Genomic DNA, 20,995 nt, shown 5'->3' on the forward strand with positions numbered 1-20,995 from the left:
ATACACTCTATGCGCCACCGGGAAGGCTGATCATTTCCACATAACAGCGATTACTTGACCAGCTGACCGGTGTTTAACGTGAAATTATTCAATTTATTCAAAATATATCCAATTTCAGCAATTGCAGTATATTTGGGCCACAGTGCAGCGCAACTACCATAACCTTAAATAAATAAATAATTAAAATCTTAAATGAACGGAGTGCTGACTCAAAGTAATAACGTCATCAACAGTATCGCTCAGTAATCGTGCTATAGTTACTTTGCTAGTATGACTGAGAAAATAACAAAATTAGCACTAGCAAGTCGTGTGATTATTTTGGTATTGCAGCTGTTTGCCAACCACCTGCTGCCGGATCATAAACCAGACGTATTCCGTGCACCGATTGCACAACCAAAACAGCAGCATTTAGAAAAGCTTGATACATCCACATACCATATTGCAAATGCCACCAATGCTGCTTGGCTTGATCGCACAGTGCAATTTTGCCTAGGCGGCTTGCGACACTGGGATGGGGAGTATTTTCTACATATCGCAGAATACTCATATTCTTACGAGAACACGCTCGCCTTTTACCCCCTCTTTCCATTGGTAGTACGAGCTGGTGCTAATGCACTTTACGCCTTAAATATGGGTGTGTCGTTGAGGAGCTGGTGCTTGGTAATAGCAGTGCTAGTCAATGTTTTCTGTTTCTGCAAGGCGGCGAATGCTCTCTACGCTCTCACTCAACGGATATTCAAGGATCCGAATAAAAGTTGGAATGCAGCCTTGCTTTTCTGCTTCAACCCAGCATCCATATTTTTTACTGCCGCCTACTCAGAGGCACTCTTCTGTTGGCTTTCGTTGCATGTAATGCTGGAATGCGTTTCCGAATTCCGTTTTGTGCGCACCACCGTCACGCTCGCGCTATCAGTTGTAAGCCGCTCGAATGGTCTGCTAAACGCAGGATATCCCATATACTTTATGTTGCGCCATAGCATACTCAAGTCATATCATCGTTGTTTTGCTGCACTGAAGCTAACATTATGCCTGCTCGGTGCACTATTGCCACTTACCTTCTTCTATTTCTATGCCTTCGAACAATTCTGTGTGCCGGAGCGCACAGTGGCGCATACAACGGCTGTGTTGGATTATGCGCGGCAGAAAAATTACATATTAGCTGGCCATCGGATGCCTGAAAATTCGCCGTGGTGTGACAAGACATTTCCATTCCCTTACTCCTACATACAATCACACTACTGGAATGTTGGTTTCCTACGTTACTACGAACTGAAGCAATTGCCGAACTTTTTGTTGGCATTGCCTGTCGTTGCGTTTCTACTTTATCACTGTTTCAAATATTTAAGTCATTTCTTGAGTGCACTGCTGCCACGTTATCCCATCGTACAAATCCTGAAGGAATATAAATCGCTACCATTCGTGCTGCATGCGCTGCTGCTCACATTATTTTGCACTTTTTTCGTGCATATACAGATATCGACGCGCTTGCTGTGCTCAGCTACGCCTTGTCTATATTGGTTTGCAGCCGATCATTTACCAAAGACATTTGATCAGATCAAGTTGCGTTCGAAAGCCGGCTCCATATTAGTGTGGTTCACAAGTTACTATTTAATTGGCACAGCGCTATTTTGCAACAACCTGCCATGGACGTAAAGCTTCACAAATGAGAGCGGTAGTGCCGTTGTAAAAGTGTGAAGAGACGGTGAAAAGATAGTAAGTGCACATTTACATATTCTTTATCAAAATAATTATTGCTTATGTATATATGTACAGATTTCAGGATTGACTGTGCGATTGGATAGCTTAAAGGATGCTAATACTCGGTACTATACATCTTCATTTAATCATTGGCACAAACTTTAGAATTAGCTGTACATTAATACAAACTTCGCCGACAAACCAAAAAGCAATTGAAATTAAAATTAACTATCAATCAAATTGACTAACTAAATTAACGTTTATTTCTACGTTTATATTAATTTATTTATTTTATGTTAAAAGACATTGTACGCGAATAGCCTTACAATAATTATATATATATATGTCTGGGAGAAATATTCGTTTTCAACGAAAACTTACTGCAAGTCTGCGTGCCAAAAAAATTACATTTTTGATTGAAGTTATGATAAAACTTTAAAATTACACGTGAACAGCGAATTTTCTGCCCATCTTAATGGAATAGCATAGCAATAAAGAAATATACATACTTTAAGTAGCTTCTCTTTTAAATTGAAATTTATTTAATAAAAATTTCTGTGTACAATTTTTTAATTGCGCATGGTGGTTCAGGCTTAAACTATTTAGCTTTAAGAGACAAATCAGCAGTGCGCTTTTCAAAAGAAGTTAATTGAAATATGTATTTATAAATTTATTCATTAATGGAAATAAATTACATGTAAAATGCTTTGATTTTGGAAATTGTATTGAAGTACTTCATCAAAACATATTTAGAAAATAAGACTAATCGTTTTTCTTAAAATAGCACACTGCCTCCGAAGTGTTCGGCGTGTACTTAAGAGATAGCCATATTTCCTTTGGTGCGATATAGTGATTCAGAACCGTCCACAGAAGGCAATATAAAGTACGAAGGCGCGACGACAGAGTCAAAATAATATGGTTTCCGTAAAGTGCATATCACACAACAGCACTTAACGCCATAAACATTTCGATAACACGTGGCCTGATCCGCAACCGCCTCTGTGAGAGAACTATGCTAGTAGCGTTGGATCTGTCAAAGGCGTTTGATACCCTCCGTCACTGCACGCTAGAGAAACATAGAGGCCCCCTCTGTCCCACAGGGGCTCAAACGGTGGTCGACGAATTATGTGAGTGGTTGGCACTCGTCAGTAATGTTTGGAGACAAATCGAGCAAACTAGAAAAGTAAAACAAAGCGGTTCCACAGGGTGGAATCCTTTCCCCATTACTGTTGTTTAATTACTATATTTCCAAGCTCCCTGAACCACCAGTGGGAGTCTCGATTGTCTCTTACGCTCACGATTGTTCAATAATGGCGTCTGGGAATGGAATTGATGACTTGTGCTCGAGAGAAAACGGTTACCTCTCAGAGTTTCACTGCTAGGAGCCCACCCTCTCCCCTACAAAATCCTAAGCTACCCTGTTTACCGCTGGGTATTCACGATCAACGGCACACTAATTTCAACGGTGAATAACCCAAAAATACTCAGTAACTTTCGGCAGTCTACTCCCCTTCTCTCCGCATACAACCGCAATTGTCAACAAAGTACAGAACCTCAACCAGGTCCTCAAATCGCTAACCGGCAGTACCTGGGGCAAAGACAAAGAAACGTTGCTGGCCGGTTCTAAATTACGCAGTGTGGTCGCCGGGGACCAGTAGGACGCAGGGGATGAAGCTACAGACGACCCAAAATACAGCACTGTGGACAGCGACTGGATGCTTTCAGATGTCGCCCGAACATCACCTGCATGACGTGGTGAAAATGCTCCCTTCTTAGTAGGGAACCATGCTTGATGTGTCCGGTACTCGGCGACACACCCCACACTCGAAACATCTCTTCGCATGCCCACAGAACCCCACACAGCTAACACCTCTGTCCCTGTGGACATACCCTGTAGAGGCTGCACGCTTCTTGGGTCTTCCGTTAGTTGAGCTTAACGACTGAGATACTAGTCGATCTACTAGCGAGGTCATTCTTGCCGAAGAACCCGAAGACTTCAAAAGAAAAAACAAGTTCTCAGTGAGGTGGGATTGGCGGTGCGTGGAACAGTCAGTTCGGACAATTACTTTCCTGCAACCCAGAAGCGGAGCTTGCCAGTCGTAAAGGAGTTGTGTGCCATTTCGACAACATGAGACCGTACAAAATCTGATAACATAAATTGAAAATTCCCAAACCGCAGAAATGTTCGATTGTAACACTTGAGAATATACATACTTTGTTTGGTTTTTTATTAATATATTTTTACACAACTATTATAAACATGTACTACATACAAATATAGTGATGGCGCAGATGGTGGTATTTTATTACATAACAGTCACATACAATTCGCAACTTTTTGGTATTTCTAAAAATTGTTCACGTGTTTATAAACTATTCAAATTCACGCTTCGATTAAAGAAAGAAATGAACGAAAAACACTAAAAATTAAAGATAGCCAAAATTAAAATTCACTGCAAAAAGAAATAAAAAAAATAAAAAAACATACTGATGCACTACTTTAAAAGTGACAATTTCATTTTTGTATATAAAAAAGTAATTGGTATACTATAAAATCCTATATATATTCTTGCATTTCCTTTGCTTTAAATTCCTGTGATGTTTGCGAGCTAACAAGGCGACCTAAACCAGTGGGTAGCTGGATGCTGAAGCAATACCGCATTGATTTTGCTTGTTGCGCGCCATCTTAATGTAACCCTTATCACCCCAAGTGGTGCCCCAAGAATTCTTCACCAGCCAATACTCTTGACCGCTGGCATCGGTACCATAGCCGACCACCAATACACCATGATCCAATTGCTCTGCATCACAAAGTGGCTCGACATAAATACCCTCGGAATAGAATTGGAATGACTCATGCGATGCATCGATAGCTACGGAAACTGGACCGATCGTCGCAACAGCTTGCTTCATTTTCTCCTCATCACCGGCCGGAATGTCGACGAAACCACGATCGGTTGCGCCCACAGTAGACGGGTTGTAGTGGCAGGAATCGTCAATACCCTCATAAGGATAAGATTTCTCGGTATCAATACCGCCATTGTCTTTAATGTAACGGAAAGCGTTGTCCATCAGACCACCATTGCAGCCATTGTTGCCATATTTGCTTGAGCAATCGACCAAATTTTGTTCGGATAGCGAGGTGAGAGCATTTGATTTACGGAAATGTTGACCCTCGAGTGCGCCAGTGGTGGAGAATGCCCAGCAGGAACCGCAGTGACCTAATATGATGAAGCGATTTTGTAAATAAATACATACGCAATTTAGAAAAATTGTGTGCTTTATGTACCTTGATCCTTGATATCGGTAACAGCGCCATGGTCACGCCAGTCCACAGATTTTGGTACAGTCACATGGGCAGGTGAAATGAAAGTAGCACCACGGAATTTGCCATTAGCGCTATTGATAAAAGAAGAAAAAAGAATATGAATAATATGTATGTATATAGTTGTATTAAAACCAAAAAATTCTAGCTATAGTCTTTTTTCAGGCGATTATAGGCGCCTTAAGCAGGAATCACACGATTTGTAATTTTGTAAAGATTTGTAAATGTTGGTAGTCACAGAGTCGTGTTGCCTAGAAATTTTTATCGAGAATAAGATCAGCTCAATAAACACTTTCAAAAACAACACCACTCCGTAACTGTTAAATGTACAAATCGTGTAATCCCTGCTTTATTGTTTTCCACAATGCTTTGTACTCACCGCAGCTGTTTTCTCAGTGTATGGTTGAAGCCATTCATGGTATCACGGAATTCGGTGTGCAACATATCGGAATATTTGTTTACTCCCATTTTGAATGGCACTTTGCCGGCAGCATACAGTTGATTGTGTTTGGCTATCTTCATTTTGTTCTCATTAAATATTTTAAGACGGAAACGCTCTTCCACTTCGTTAGAGTAACGCTTATTATGCTCCATCTATAAATAAAGAAAAGTAAAAAAAAAAATAATGATTAGTATTTAGGGTGCTTAGTGATGCAATAGAAGAAGGATGTACATGTACAAAAAATGCCAAATAAAAATGCTGGCTTAAGATTTGAGAAAAATCCGTTTACATATGTATTTTTGGAAGGAGAAAGTTTAACTTTACTGATAATTTAATTCAATTTTTGATTCTTGAATTCATCTGCAAATTGTGTACGCTTATAAGGCAAAACCAAGCTAAATTCTAAGAGCCCTGTTACATGATCGTTACCTTGATATAGAAAGGCCCTAACACATATAGTCGTTGAAATGCAAAAAAGCCGTAACTAACTAAAAAATTTTATTGCTTTAAATGATGTGCGGACCAGACATCTGCAGCGGGTGCATGATTTTCGTGTATACTCGATCATTTAACAAAACCCGTTTTGCATCGTTCTCTGTATACGAGCAGAAGTATTGTTCGTTATCGACTGAGCTCAAGACAAACATGTTGGCCACAACACCCGATTGCTTTTCATACATACTTGATTGGGTTCGGGTGCTTTGCAGCTCAATATACCCGGGTGTTCGAGTTTCAACCCGAGTGTGCACAAAATTTTCTTGATTGGCTTATGACGTTTTTTTTTCTACAAAAAATGTTGCCTTCTCATCGCGGTGTTCTTAGTTTTTGTGCGTAGAGGGTAAAGAGAAGGTTGAATTTTTCGGTAGTTTGTTTAAGTGTACATTTAACCATTTCTTATATTTTTGCTCATACAAAATGCGGCATCACGACGCCTACATCCATTTAGGTATAAATGTGTGTAGATCGGCAATGCCCAAGCCCTATACACTCGGTGCACATTTATTTTTTGTAAAAGTACTTATGTACCTACATAGTTTTAGGCTGTGTTCTAATATATACACACACAGCTTTCCACGCGAAACTATACGAAATAGATGCAAAAACATTTTTGTCTACTTCGCTTCTAATTTTTTCATTGTGTATGCACAAGCACAAAGCAACAACATTTTCGTATGCTTTGTGGGAACATATTGGCGCCAGTTACCTTCAGCGTAAATTTCTTTGTTGTCCTGCATTTTATCGCAATGTTCGGGTGTCCGTTTCATTGTTACACAAATTTTCGGGTTAGCTGCGGGTGTCCGAGTGTGGTGTTCGCTTGTGCTCAATTTATAGGGAGGGTGATCGAACACACACGTTCGTAACCAAAGCAGCTGTCGGGTATGCACCTCGATCGAACACATAGTAGCCGAGTGTGGCGTTCGCTTGTGCTTGATTTTTAGTGAGTGTGATCAAAAAGGCTCGATCATACTCAAAGCTGTTCTCTGGTGCGGACTTATCATTTGATTAAGTGCATCATAATAAATCAAAAAGGGAATTTTGGATTTATACTTAGTATCGTCTTTTTGTAATTCAGATATGAGATAGGGCCTTTCTATATTAAGGTAACGATATGTAAATGCTACTTTTGTGATACGTTCTAATATATGGTACATAGGAGTAAATACAAAAAAGTAGCATTTACATACATATGCAAATACATATCGTGTAAGAGCCCTGTAAGCAGTTATATGTACAAAAGTAGTCAACGGAATAAAAAAAAAACCGATGGAAAAAAGCTTTTGCTACATCGTTTTCCAAAAAAGGAAATATTTCTGGCCTACGGGAGAGGTTTTCATGGAAAACAGCACGTGGTAAAGGGCTTGGGGAAAATATGGAAATATTCTATAAGTTTGAAAGAACTATAGTACCAGCCAGTGTTGCCATTTTAGCCGTTTTCCGGCTAGATTTAGCCGGTTGCAATAGCAAACAGCCGGAGAAATTTCGGTTTAGCCGGAAGCCGATTTGTTAGCCGTTTTGTAAAAAAGATTAGCCGTCTTTAGCCGATTTTGCTATTTCTTTGTTTTCTTAAAATTCAAATACATATATATGTTTACATTTTTGACTAAGCCACCCAAAATCTGTTAGAAATGGCTAGTAGCGTTATCGTGGAGGCACGGTTATATAAAATTGGGCCGATTTCGATTATTTTTATTTTAAACAAATTTTTTTTTCTAAAGAAGGCCGTAACGGGGACTTTCTTCATAAAATGTTTGTTATCATTGACTTAAATTTAAGTGTGAAGTTTTATTCGCAAACTTAGAAAATAACAAACTGTTTCACTGTTTGCTTAACAGGCGTTTGTGTTTGGATATACTGCCAAGAATAAATGTTACAGGTATTGTCTTCCTAGATAGCGTATATTCAGCCTTAATAACCAAACATCATTGTTGCCCACGCTTAAAGTTTTAAGGCAGGGGAAAAATTGATATTTTCAAGCACTATGTATACATATGGGCTTACTTAAACTAACTTTTTTTCCTGAGAACTTATTTAAATTCCAAAAACCAAAGGCCAACTTGAATTAAAAGAACCAGCACTGAAATGCATAAAAATGCAAATAAAAGAGCAAAAATTTCTATGTAAAGTAAAACTCTCTAGGAAGACAATAGGTTTGTTCGTCGAAAATCCAGCGAAAATCATCACTCAAAATATCAGTTAATAAGAAAAAATGCTCCCAAATTCTCTCTCAAGTAGAGAAACTTGCAAATTTCTGCACGAACGCAAATTTGCAGGAAATTGCAGGGTTCTCTGCCAGCAAGTGTCCACGGTTGCATTTAAAACATAAGAAATTTGTATAGAATTTTAAAGTTCTTTCAGAGGGACAAAAAACAGGATCTACATGTATATTTCTTGCTAGTCCAACTTTCTTCAACATACATTTCAATTTCTTTGCCGTACTAACTGTCGCGTTTCCTATATCGACTCTGGTTGAGATTGCGTTATGAGTACGTTTCAAATCATTAGAATTAACTAAACTAATTAAGTAAACAAGTATTTACTTAAATTTTTTATTATAAATCGCTCAAGTTTGTAAATTTTTAAATTTGACGAACCTGCTTATTCAAATTATTGTCGACAAAAAATGCAACCATGTGCCACATTCATATGTTTTTTCTAATTGCAAATTCTTGCCGCCAAAATTTTTTCCAGCTTGAATTTGCAACTTCTCCCCAAGAACTAGTCTTTCTACTTATGATTTATTTAAATAAAACATGTGAAATTTAGTTGAAACAGTTTAGCCGTTTTTAGCCGGTTTTTTGCCAATCTAGCCGGTTGGCCCAGAAAGTTCTGGCAACACTGGTACCAGCTTAGAAAGTTATTTTAATAAATATAGTTTACTTCGTTTGGAGGCGTCTTTTGAATACAAAAAAGGTACCTGCCATTAAAGTAGGTCTTGGGTCTGATACTGATTTGCGAAGGAAGATAAATATCTACTCCATTACCGAAGCGCCAATTAAGGCCTTGGTAGCTCGCTCAAAATTAGTTGGGAAACTGACTCTTGAGCTATGTACATATGTATATTCGGACGAAATTTTGTTGACGATTCTGAAATTTCGTCAGAACAAAGTATATGTCCGTTTTTTGTTTTTTTTGAAAATCAATACTAACTTAAAGAACAGAACATGTTAAACATTTTTTTTTTTACAAAAATTCTGTTTTTGACAGTGTACGAAAATAAACTATATTGTACGTTACTATTTCGTTTCGTTTATTACTTCAACAGTTCGGTACAATACGAAAACAAAACGGCTGAGTTCACTTTGCGATAGTAAACTACAGTAGTTTAGTAGTTACAGACGAAAACACAAACGAAATGAATCGTGCAGAGATAAATATATGTATGTATGTAGTACATGTTTTTTAATTGAATTGGATATGAAAATTTACAGAAAAAAATATTTGTCACGTAATTTAAACGTTTGCATACATATAAAACGTACCCTATGGTACAATTGTCACAAACGAAAAGCAAACGTTTCTCGTTGGGGAAAATGACAGTGAATCTTACAATTTGTTTCTCACTGTGTACAAAACTGTACAAAACCACAAATGATATGATGATAGATGAGCAAATGGGAATTGTTTTGTACAGTTTATTTTCGTACCCTGGTTTTTGATGTAAATAATTGTTAGAAATTATTACAATTTTTGAGAGGGCAATTTGCAAATTCTTGCTGGATAAACTTTCGTCAGGAAGAACTTGCAAGCAGAGTTCAGGCACATGGTTACATTTTTGCCGACAATAATCTGAGTAAACAAGTTCTTTAAATTTAAAAATGGATAAACTAGAGCGATTTGCTAATGAAAATTTTAAGTAAATATTTGTTTACTTAGAGCCATTTTCTCAGTGTTGACAAAATGTTAATCTGATTAATGATTAAAAATTAAAGACTAAAATGTTAATCGCGATTAACGGTTAAAATTAATTAATGATAATCATCTGTACGATTAATGGTTAAATTTTTTAATCGTTAATCATCGGTTGTGATTACGATTAATTAATTTTAATCATTAATCTTTGATCCAATTTAAAAAATCTGATTAAGTGGCCTAGTTTGTCCGAATTTGAAATCAAACACCAATTTTAGTGCTCCTTTTGTGTTTGACGCTTATAAAAACACGTAATATATATTCAAAAAAATAGGTATTATTATAAGTAATACATAAGCTATAAATTTTTTACAGCCCATCGCACATGGGCCGAGAGAATTTAAAGCCTACTTTGCATATAAACTGCTGGTAATAGATAACAAAATTGCTTACATTGATGAGGGGAATCGGTTTAGCCGCACCCGATTTATTGACCTTATGTGCACAAGACAATTCCAGCCTAAATTAATTAATCACTACCTATCTACTTATCGAATTAAGGGTTAATGATTAAAGATTAATATTTTTAACCAAGATTACGATTAACCGATTGAATTTCATTTAATTTATTAAAAAATCGATCGATTAGTGCCGTAAGATGGTAGGCAAAGGCAACATGAAAAACGACAATATGAAAAACAAGCTTCAAAAGTACAAGTCGTTGGTTAAATCCCAACGAGTTATGGGGCTTTATTAGCGATCTGTCTGAAACATGTATTATAACAACCTTCTAATCGGTTAGAAGTCCGAACCTCCCTTGATTTGTTATATGGCCTTTATTGATCACTTTTATGGGGCTTTCCCAAGATACGAGCTATCATTAATGATACAGTAGCGGAATCAGCTGTATGTGTATACTTCCATGTTTTCTTTTTGGCAATTCAGATAACCGAAGACCACCAGCAAGTTTACAACCTAATTTCTACTTACTGCTTATCAGAAACTTTGTATCCCAATTTTTCGTGCCTTCATTTATCTCAATATCCCGCTGTCAATTAGTATCCATAAATTTATCAATTCAATGGCGCTCCACGGGTTGTAAATCGTGAGTCAAGATTTATCAGTATATACATATATATGTACATACATACGCATGCTGTACCTAATTTAATAAAAGCTTACAGCAATAAAATATGGCAAGCAAGCGGGATTGTGTATCGGCGTCACATTGGATCCACAGTACAAGCTATGTATATATGTATGCATTTAAAAAGCGGATCAATTATTTAAAACTAACTAGAAATGTTAAATATATCGAAACTAGTTATGTATTATCTATAAATTTTTATATCGAAGTTATCGACAAATTGTATCGATAAATATAAATATAAGCACAAATACATCAAGTAATATGTACGTATAAGGAAGGGTTCAGCTGAGGTCAAAATAATAGCAGTGAGGAGAACTAACTATGTATACTTATTACAAAAAATATACGCTAACACAACGCGGAATAATGGTTGAGGAACACTTTTCCAGGCCGTTTGATTTCTCGATTAAAAGATTTCAGTTGGGGAGAAAATTTTTACTTGCAAGAATTTGCAGCTCTGTCGGGTTGTTACGCTCTCGAATTCGCTCTCTCTTGCAAATATTTTGGGTTATTGAATGCATTTCCAGTAAAAACTTGCGAGTACTACATAGTAACAATTCGTAAAAAATTGTTGATATTGAATGGACCTAATGAATCCATGTGACCCCACGAACACATCCCCAAAGTCGTTTTCCTAGGTTAACTCGAATGAGCGAGATATTTGCAAATTAATTTTTTATAAATAAAAAGTTTCATTCACAATTTGAAAATTTCGGAAAAAAATTTTATTGATTTTGCTCTGGATTCTCTAATTTTTCAGAATCATTTTCAGTGTTGCCGCCACGTAAAAATAAAATAAACTACGGAAATGAATTGCTTGTGTTCCACTATTATAGAAATGATAGAATTTAAAAATCTGATGAAAAATTAACGTTTTAAAGATCTTATTAATAAAATATATTAATTTGTAAATATTTTGCTTATTCGAGCCAACCTAGAAAAACCCCTTGGAGGATGTGATGATGGGGTCATATAGAATCATTATTAGCTATAATTTTCCGGGAGCAAGAAAGTTGATCAAAATTTGTCTCACAGTGTTTTTATCTCTCCTGAACGTTAGGGATTTTTCCGAGTTGTGACTTCTTTTGATTAAGGGTGCGATATGCCATTTTCTTCCATTTGCTTATTGATCCACCCTCGTAAGTGCTAGTATATAATAATGCGTAAACAAACAACTTGTTCTGAAATACGCGGAAAGCGGTTGGAAGATATGCATTTCAATTATCATCTGACTGATGCATTTAACAACTCTTCTGACGACGGCGACAATGCTGATAATGCCAATAATGATGCTGCACTTGTTGTAATCTCGCCTAGATGGGTCTTTCAAATGTAAATGCTAGTAAGCGCAGAGAAAAAAGTATAAGCCACATGCATACATACATACATATTTATTTAGTATCCCTGCAGTGAAAAGCCAAGCCAGTCAGTAAAAATACTAGTTCATTAACTAATAGCCGTCCTCGATTCGCCAACAGTTAGCGAGTGGCGAAACGAACGAACTCAATGAGGTACAACCAGTGATCGGACTTGAAAAAAAAATTGTATGGTAGAATCTGGAAAAAATGTGGTCGATTTCAAAAAAAATTTGGTAGATCTCAGATTTTAGATCAAACTTTGAACAAAAATTAAAAAAATTCTGCAAGGTTTCACCTAAATTGCAAACATTTTAATTAGAATCTAAAACAGAATTAATTTTAGCAAAATAAAGTGCAAGATTGAAGTTGCTAAAAATTGCGTTGTGTTTTGGAAATTTTTTTCCTTGGCAGTTTCGATCATATTTTGAAAGATTTCTGCAACCTTGCGGAGTGCTGCCAGCTTTTCTTTTCATCACATCAAGATGTGGCCAACAAATGTGGCTCGTTCCAGAAACCGCTACTTGGGATTTGTATAAGTAAACAACGCTTTAGAAACTTTATATGCACTGAAATTTGCTAACACTTTTACAGAAATTGCCGGATTTTATAATTTTCGCTATTAATTCTTTTTATAAATCATATATTTTGCAATTTAACACAATAAAACCACGTTTCCTGTCGAAAAATTGAATATTGAGAAAATTTACTATTTTACAGTTTAGTTTATCCTCGCATTCTGCCTGATGTTAGTGTTTAAAGTTGGACAATTTTTGCTCTTAAAATTAAGAGAATTATGTCCAGCAAAAATAAAGCTACCGCCACCGCCAACGCAACGCCAAAGTTCTATGCGGACGGGCCTTTACCGGCCGTCTTCACGTGCTGGAAATTCTCGCGAGTTCTCGCTTGCTTTCAACTGTCATTTTTGTTATTTGACAGCTATTTTCTCAACATCGTCAATTTTGGTGGCAAATACAAATTTAGCCTGCAAATCTTGAACCTTCTTGTTTGGCGACATTTTACAAATGAAAAAGTATGCTGTCAAATGCTCAGTCAATAAAACTCTATCTCGCTTGCGAGAAAAGAAGTAGAACGCCAGCGATATTTTCACGCATGTGAAGACGGCTGGTTACAAATGTAGGCTGTAGCATCTCGTGAAGACTACCGGTTCTGGTTCTGAGATCGCAGATTCCAATCCGCTTAGAGGTCGTTAAGATTTTTATACCCGGGCGCACCTATACATAATACGGTTGTTTGTAACAGGCAAAACGAAGCGAGATAGATATAACAACCCTGCAGGGAGTGACGTTAGCTTATACCTAACTTTAGTCTGTTTACGCGAACACTAGTGCTAACTATTAACTGTGTATTAACGGTTCGAAAAAAGCTAACTACTTTTGTGGGGCGATGGCCGCAAAAAAGTCAGACCTGGATACCTCTGCATTACATGTCAACTAACTTGTAACTAACTACTTTTGGACATAAAATATCAATAAGAAAAACAAAATATTTTTATGTTTATTTTATATGTATCTCGGTAACCGTTCTACCAATTTGTACCAAACTCGGAATGATTATTGGGCTTGCTACATAAAAGCAAAACGCTGAAAATGAGTGAAATCGGACTAAAATTACACCCACTTTCTATATAACGGTAAATTTCAGAAATGCGCAAAACTTCAATATTTCGAAATTTAATGACGCTAATTTACACAAAATTGGTACACCCCGGCTTACCATGTAGCGGCAACTTTCGGGAAGGTCAAAAACATATATTTAATACTTGCGCCGGGTACCTAATGTTCGGCTCTGCCCAAACTTAGACTTTCTTGTTAAAATTAAATCTATGTAAGTTAATATAATTATGTATTTTTTATTTATATATAAATAACAAATTTGAAAATCTAGTTCCATTGCAGATAAAAAATACCAATGAAAAGTAATACTTGTGCCATAAAAAAATAATTAAAATTTTTTTTAATTAACTTGAAAAATTACAATAAAACCCCGAATGAGAAGTAAAAAATAAAAAAATAAATAAATAAAAAATAACCAAATTTCCCCTGCGCCAGGAATCGAGCCTTGGACCTCAGAATACCCACGTCAGTGCTTTGTTTTGTCGGACAATGCCAACAGTCGCAAGCAAAATGGCATACTTATTCTTTTCACGGAGTATGAATTGGCAGACTAACTCATCAACTGGCATGATGCTACTAGTATTTCTACTAGTAGATGCTGATGCACAGCCTGACAATTGACATCTCCTAAGACATCGCCATGTTAAAAATACCAGTCGCTAACATTGAAAAAGAATGGAACGTGAACTAGTTGGGCTGAAACGGAAACTGGTAGAATTCTAGTTCACAACTAGTAGCTTTCCCTGCAGGGATATGACACATTCTATGTATGTCCAACACCTATACTTAGACTATACTTGTTTACCTGTTAGCACGTAGGGCTTAGTTCATTTAAGAACATTTTGATTAATTCACTACCAAGTATTGCAAATAGCGCCAGCGCGATGTGTGTTTCGAGTTTTTTTGAGTGTATCGATAAGTGCAGTCACTTTTGCGATTAGCCTTAGTTTATCAAGTAGTTGAAAGATTAGCATTGTAATATATGAATAAAACAAAGTATGTGCAATAAATGAATCAATCGAGTCTGTTACACGAGTGATCTTTGAAGTGGTCTTATCAGCACCACTTCACAACAATGAATAACCGAAAACCCTGCCAATAGAAGTATGCATGTCAATTATGTCATTAAGAACATAGCTTTAGCATTTATGAGGACAAAGCTTAACATGTCGGGGTAGTTTAAGAGTATCGCACGTAATACCTGCTATCTACAAATTTATATTTAACAGTAACTGAATCTTATCAAAATTAAGTAGGCGACGGTTTTGTTTGAATTTGGCATTGCAAAAAAAAATCCGCCGTTTTAAATCACGAGAATAAAACAGACATTTGTTGCTTGTGATAATTTTTTTTTAAAACGGCACACGAAGATTAGATTGACTGCAGTATGCCTACGTAGGGCCGCCAAGAGTGAATCCGGGTCCGGTAGTAAACATGTGTGGGCCTCCATCCGCACAATTTTTTATTTATTTTTTTCTAAACGAATTTCCATCGCTCTCGCTACATACTTGTTCAGGGATTTTGGAAAAAAAAGTACTATTTACTTTTTTTTGTCGTAGTACGTTGAGTATAATTTCTTGAATAAAAAGTTTCTCAAAAGAGAGAATTGTTTTTGCACAGCTCAAAATGAATGCATAGAATAGCTTTTATTGTTTTAGTCAAAATGACAGAGGTGCGATTTTTTCTGGCCGAATTGGCGGTTGTTTTGACTGCACATGTATTACGACGTTATCACGTTTTTCCGAGCATGGGAATGACCATACAATATTAGCATGTGCACGTACAAAATATGCTTTCACATTTACTAGAATTTATAATACACAGCTATATAAATATTGAATACTAAAATTTATCAACATAAAAGATATTATAAATTTTTCTTCCAAATTAATTTTCCGAGAAATCTGGGCCCTTTTGAAAACTTCGGTCCCGGAGGTAGCAGTCCCGACCCCCTCCTGATGCCGGGCCGATCCGTACATACTTACAGTGGCTCAAAAAAATGGCCACGTGTTGATTTTCTTCAAATATTCGTAACGTTTTTCGAGATAATTTTTTTTGTTATTTTTATATAAAGATATTATCTAAGCTTTAACCAAAACCATGTAAATCACAGTTTCAAACTTTATAAAAAATTTAGAAAAATTCAACAAGTTTTCATTCAAATTTAAACTTTTTATTCTGAATTTTTAGAAAATTTTTGGGTGTGCAGTTTTATAGCCCACACCATTTTAGTTCAATGAAGTGCAAGTTTCAAACGGCTAAAAAAATCGCGTTGATTTTTGAGATTTTTTTTTTTTTGGTGACGCATTTTTGCATTTCCTTTTATATAAGTATGCATTTCTTATGAAATAAAACGCGGGAGACCGTCAGCAACAAAGTTTCGAAATATCAACGCAAGTTTTTGGAAATTGCGTTTGTTATATTAAAAACCTGAAAAAGTAGCCTAAAAAAAATTCTCAAAAATCACGATTTTGGCTGAAATAACAAAAAAAAATCATCTCGAAAAACATTACGAATATTTGAAGAAAATCAACACGTGGTCATTTGTTTTAGTCACTGTATTTAATGCGCAAGATTACAGGGCTGAACGCGTAGATCGGCGTTAAAAAGGGGGGGGGTGTAAAATAGTAATTTATTATTGATTTAATGGCAATGAAATACCAACGATTTGATAAAAAAATAACTAATAAATGTCTGAGCGATTATGCACGAGTGCACTTATGTGAAAACTCACATGACTATTTAAGCGTTATGGATAATATGACGAATTTTTAGTGATATACATACTGGCTTAATGAACATTCCGTCCGTCTTTCAGATTTGGAACCATAATTTCGTTCTGAAGTTTTAAACAATAAAAACTAGTTGAAGTTCCTCCCATGCAACACCCAAATAACAGACGTTTTCTAAAAGCTAAAAGAATTTGACTTTTAAAACATGTAGCAACCCTCCTGCAGAAAAAATCTTTGATTAAAATATCCAACCAAAAAGCTAACTAAGCTTAGTTAGGTAGTTGTAAAGTCGTGCGGACGTTATCGGGAGTTTGTTTTCTTTACAAGTTTCTATTTAAATATCCACACAAAAATTACTTTCAATACACTATTTTTTTGCTGAACTTCGCAAATTCTTTTTCGTATTCAGGACAAATAAAAGGAGGATTGAAATTTTACATTATCATTTTGAAGTTATGTCTGACGGTGTTCGAATATCGGACCACCTACAGCAGAATATGTAAACAAATATGAAATGTAATAAAATAAAGTAAATAATTAATAAATAAAAAAGTAGAAAAAGCAAAAAAATATTTTGTTTTTCTTATTGATATTTATGCCCAAGAGTATTTGGCTACAAGTTAGTTGACAGTTAATGCAGAGGAAACCAGTTCTCACTATCTTGCGGCCATCGCCCTTCAAAATTAGTTAGTTACGGCCAAAGGAAATAGTTGATAAATAGTTACCACTAGTCGAATGCTAGTTAGTTAGTAGTTAGCTACAAACTAGTCCTATTTCCTGCAGGATAGGTAAAGCCTTGTGAAACCCATTTCGATTGACACCCATATTTCAATAATTCATTTAAATTATTCAATTATTCTAATCACACGTGGCAACCCTTAAAACCCCTTATTGCACATCTACAGGCCAAGTCCTTTAAGCTTGCTATACAGTGCAATGCCATTGTGAGCGTGAGGGAAAAGAATTCCATTTGTATTATTATGGACGCTCACACACATCTGTCAAAACTTGTCGTTTACATGCGAATGATTTGCGTACGCACACATTTGATTAAAATTAGTTTTCATTCTATAATTCTGAAAGATATTTTAATTCTCTATCTTTTGATGTATCACCTATTGCAAAAGCTTAAGTAATAACGAAGATATTGACGCCCCATTTTTGACAATAGCACGACCCAGATTTATCTGAATGCAACAACAACACAAACTTACAACTTCGAACTGCATTTAAGTACAGTGAAAGTAGAAAAGCACCGAACCTTCCTCTTGGTCCATCATACACAACTCGCATTTCTAAAAACTAGTCAGACCACCTCTTCACAAAGATACAACTACAGCGAAACATCGGTATAACGAAGTTGAAGGGGTTGGACAACAAATGCTTCGTTATATTTATAGTTTCGTTATGCATACATATATCAAAATTTCAATACAACGAAAAATGTAAAAAAAAATTAAATAACGAGTCCTCGTCTTTCTTTCTATCGGGACTTTAACCGTCAATATATGTATCCGAAGCTTGTCGATATATTTATGAAGCATTTTGTACAGAAAGTTCTGCAACGAGGTTTTTCCGGGGGCAAAAATTTTGTTATATTGCAGGGCACATTCACCAGGTAGCAGGCAGAGGAGCGAATTTTATTTTTTCGTACATTTTGTCTCCGAATTAGCGGTTTTGTTAAAGTTTTACTCTAAAATGTCAAATTTCGTCAAACTTTTTTGACATTTTCGAGTACAAAATCAACAACAAAATACACGCTGCTTGTTGTTTTTGTTCTGCTGCTATTACCTATGCTATGTGCCTTGGTTATACTGAGTTTTCCGTTTTATCAAGGTTCGTTATATCGAGGTGTCACAGTAGTATTTACATATATACAGAAAAAACTTTACCGCTTTTATATTTATCTGATTGGGTCTTAGCGATGTTTTGCTAGAAATGCAGCTACAAATCTTCTTTAAGTTTCTTTGATGGCGTATAACATTAAAAATCTCAAAGTAACTTATTCAAATTTCGGGTATCAGTCATAAAAATTGTGAAAGTGCTTTTGTACCGAAAAGAATTAAGTCTGAAAATTGAACATGAAAAGAGAAAACTAATTGAATGTGTTTTCATTAGCGCGCCTTACCAAAAAAAGTTGCGGGACTTTCACCGGAATTATAAAATATATTATAGTTTAAAATATTAATTCAAGTTTCGGTTATTCGTCGAAAGTGCTTTTGTACCGAAATAAATGTATTCTGAAAATTTATCGTTAAAAGGGGAAGCTTCTTTGTTGAACACACTGTTAATATTAGGGATGTGCCGGGTATCCGGTAGATATCCGGAATCCGGCCTATCCGGCCGTTTTTTGGTTATCCGGTTATCCGGCCGGATACTGGCTAATATCCGGCCGGATTCCGGATATCGATTATAGAAGATTCAATTTAGAAATTTAACCCAGATTTTGTATTTTTGTAATCCAGTTTAATAGTATCTAATTAGTAATCAAAGTTTCCGCATTATCGGGCAACAACCTATTTCTATTTTCAACATAAATGTTACCCGATGCACTAAATACTCTTTCCGAGTTCACTGAGGAAGGTGGCGCGCAGAGATACTTCATTGCCAGTGTAAACAAATTTGGAAATTCTTTGCGGCTATACTTTCACCAAGTTAAGGGATCTTCTTGTCTGGATATACATAAGAGGTAGCTGCAAATATTTCTCTATTTCTAGTTCATAAATCGCTGCCTTTTTTCATGTACGTTCGCTGCCTTGTCTACCAATCGTTTGATAACTGATTTATAATTTCGAATTAGTTCATCAACAACCCAGTTTTTAGCTTTATTGGCGTCAGAAAAAAAACGAGTTTTGAAACGTGGGTCACAAAATGTTGCAATAGTGAAGCATTGTCGTTGTTGAATGTTTAGTCCTATAATCAAGTAAATTTTTTTATTAATAGTTCTATAAATACTTTTGATAAGTGAATCGCAATTTCATACCTTTTACGACAGAGTCGCATTGGCTTTAGTTTATCAGGTTTATTCAGTGAAATCGCTGGATAAATTTATCAGAAATGTGTAAACGAGTTTCCATACAAATTTTGACAGTTCATTTATAAAGTTTACACAATTATAAGTTTATACGGTTTACATTGCATTTATAAGCTTTGATGAATACCCTTAGTAGTTTTGACTTTCATCAAATTTGATTGTCGTTTGACATGTGCTGTGGACCGTGTAAAGTGCTGTTTGATCAAAATGATAAACAAAGTGAAAGAACAAGTGCCCGATAATTTAAATAAAAAGAGGAAATGAGCAAGAAAAGAAAATAATTCGACTTCATTTTAGAACTAATAAATTATTTCAAAAATCTCCAAAACCTTTTTTGTGGTGATAACACTTCAACCAAAACTGAAATTTTATGGGTTTTTTTACGTGTGTAAGTCAAACCATCTAATTACACAGACATATCTGTACACAATATGCCGCAACTTATTATTTGAAATTGCAGACCTACGCGTTCGGAAACGAAAAAGGTTAATAGGCGGGTTCTGTATAATTTAAACAAAAATTAACGTAAGAAAACAAAACATCTTGATTGTTCAAAAGCAAAGAATTTGATGAAGATTGTTTTTGTTTGTTTATAAGATGCCATTTTTCACTGCGATAGCATCGCACAGGATATCCGGAATCCGGCTATCCGGCAAAATCTATATCCGGCACATCCCTAGTTAATATACATTGGGGTGCCTCGCCAAGAAAGTCGTGGGTTTTTCTATCGGGATTATAAAATTTATTATATTTCAAAATATTAAGATTTGCACGAGCTGAACCTATGTATTTGCAAATACCTCCGCATTTATTTTAATAAAATTGGTTTTAAAAGTTTTTTCAAAAAATCACCTCAGATGATTGAAGAGTTTAATCTTAAAAGGTTTGCATGCAAATGTTTAAAAAATGTATCGACAAAATCAAAATAACAAGATTTTTGGAGGTATTTTCAAACCGCTCCAGCTCACGTACCTAAATATCAATATTTTTTCATAGCTTTTTTGGGGGGAGGTCGTACACTCAAATTCATAACAAATAAAGAAGACTTTAATTGCTTTATAAAGCGAAAATTTGTATGAAAATGTCACTTTATAGAGCTCTCGATGGCAAAACTGTACGGATTTTTTCTTTTGTATAGGGTGTGATGCACCCAAAAGTACATACATTATTCATATGCATGGAAGTATGTTTTAAGCATTTTTCGACATACATGGAATTCCACGCACATTTTCCGCTCAATACAAAATACACAGTAAATTCTTCTACGCCAGA

General features: G+C 35.7%; 2 protein-coding genes across 3 annotated transcripts in view; one reads left to right on the forward strand and one right to left on the reverse strand.

Moving 5' to 3' along the window:
- Nucleotides 1-2,144, forward strand: part of LOC118744495 (GPI mannosyltransferase 2) — a 17,852-nt gene extending 15,708 nt beyond the window's left edge. Inside the window, exons 2-3 of one of the 2 annotated variants that reach the window (XM_036477536.1) lie at nt 119-1,713; nt 1,774-2,144. In XM_036477536.1, the coding sequence (XP_036333429.1) occupies nt 271-1,653 (1,383 nt within the window). In that variant the 5' untranslated portion in view covers nt 119-270 and the 3' untranslated portion in view covers nt 1,654-1,713; nt 1,774-2,144. Of the gene's footprint in view, nt 1-6; nt 1,714-1,773 lie in introns of those variants that run through there. The other variant, XM_036477537.1, reaches the window with a different exon arrangement.
- Nucleotides 2,145-3,905: 1,761 nt separating this feature from the next.
- LOC118744496 (cathepsin L) overlaps nt 3,906-20,995 on the reverse strand; it is a 43,678-nt gene continuing 26,588 nt past the window's right edge. The window contains exons 3-5 of the mRNA XM_036477539.1: nt 5,403-5,617; nt 4,988-5,097; nt 3,906-4,919 (exon numbers count right to left, since the gene is read on the reverse strand). Coding sequence (XP_036333432.1) covers nt 4,321-4,919; nt 4,988-5,097; nt 5,403-5,617 — 924 coding nt within the window. The 3' untranslated portion in view covers nt 3,906-4,320. The remainder of the gene's footprint in view (nt 4,920-4,987; nt 5,098-5,402; nt 5,618-20,995) is intronic.

This window comes from Rhagoletis pomonella, unplaced genomic scaffold (genome assembly GCF_013731165.1).
Source record: "Rhagoletis pomonella isolate Grant_MI unplaced genomic scaffold, Rhpom_1.0 Rhpom_scaffold_00008, whole genome shotgun sequence".
NCBI classification, from domain to species: Eukaryota; Metazoa; Arthropoda; class Insecta; order Diptera; family Tephritidae; genus Rhagoletis; species Rhagoletis pomonella.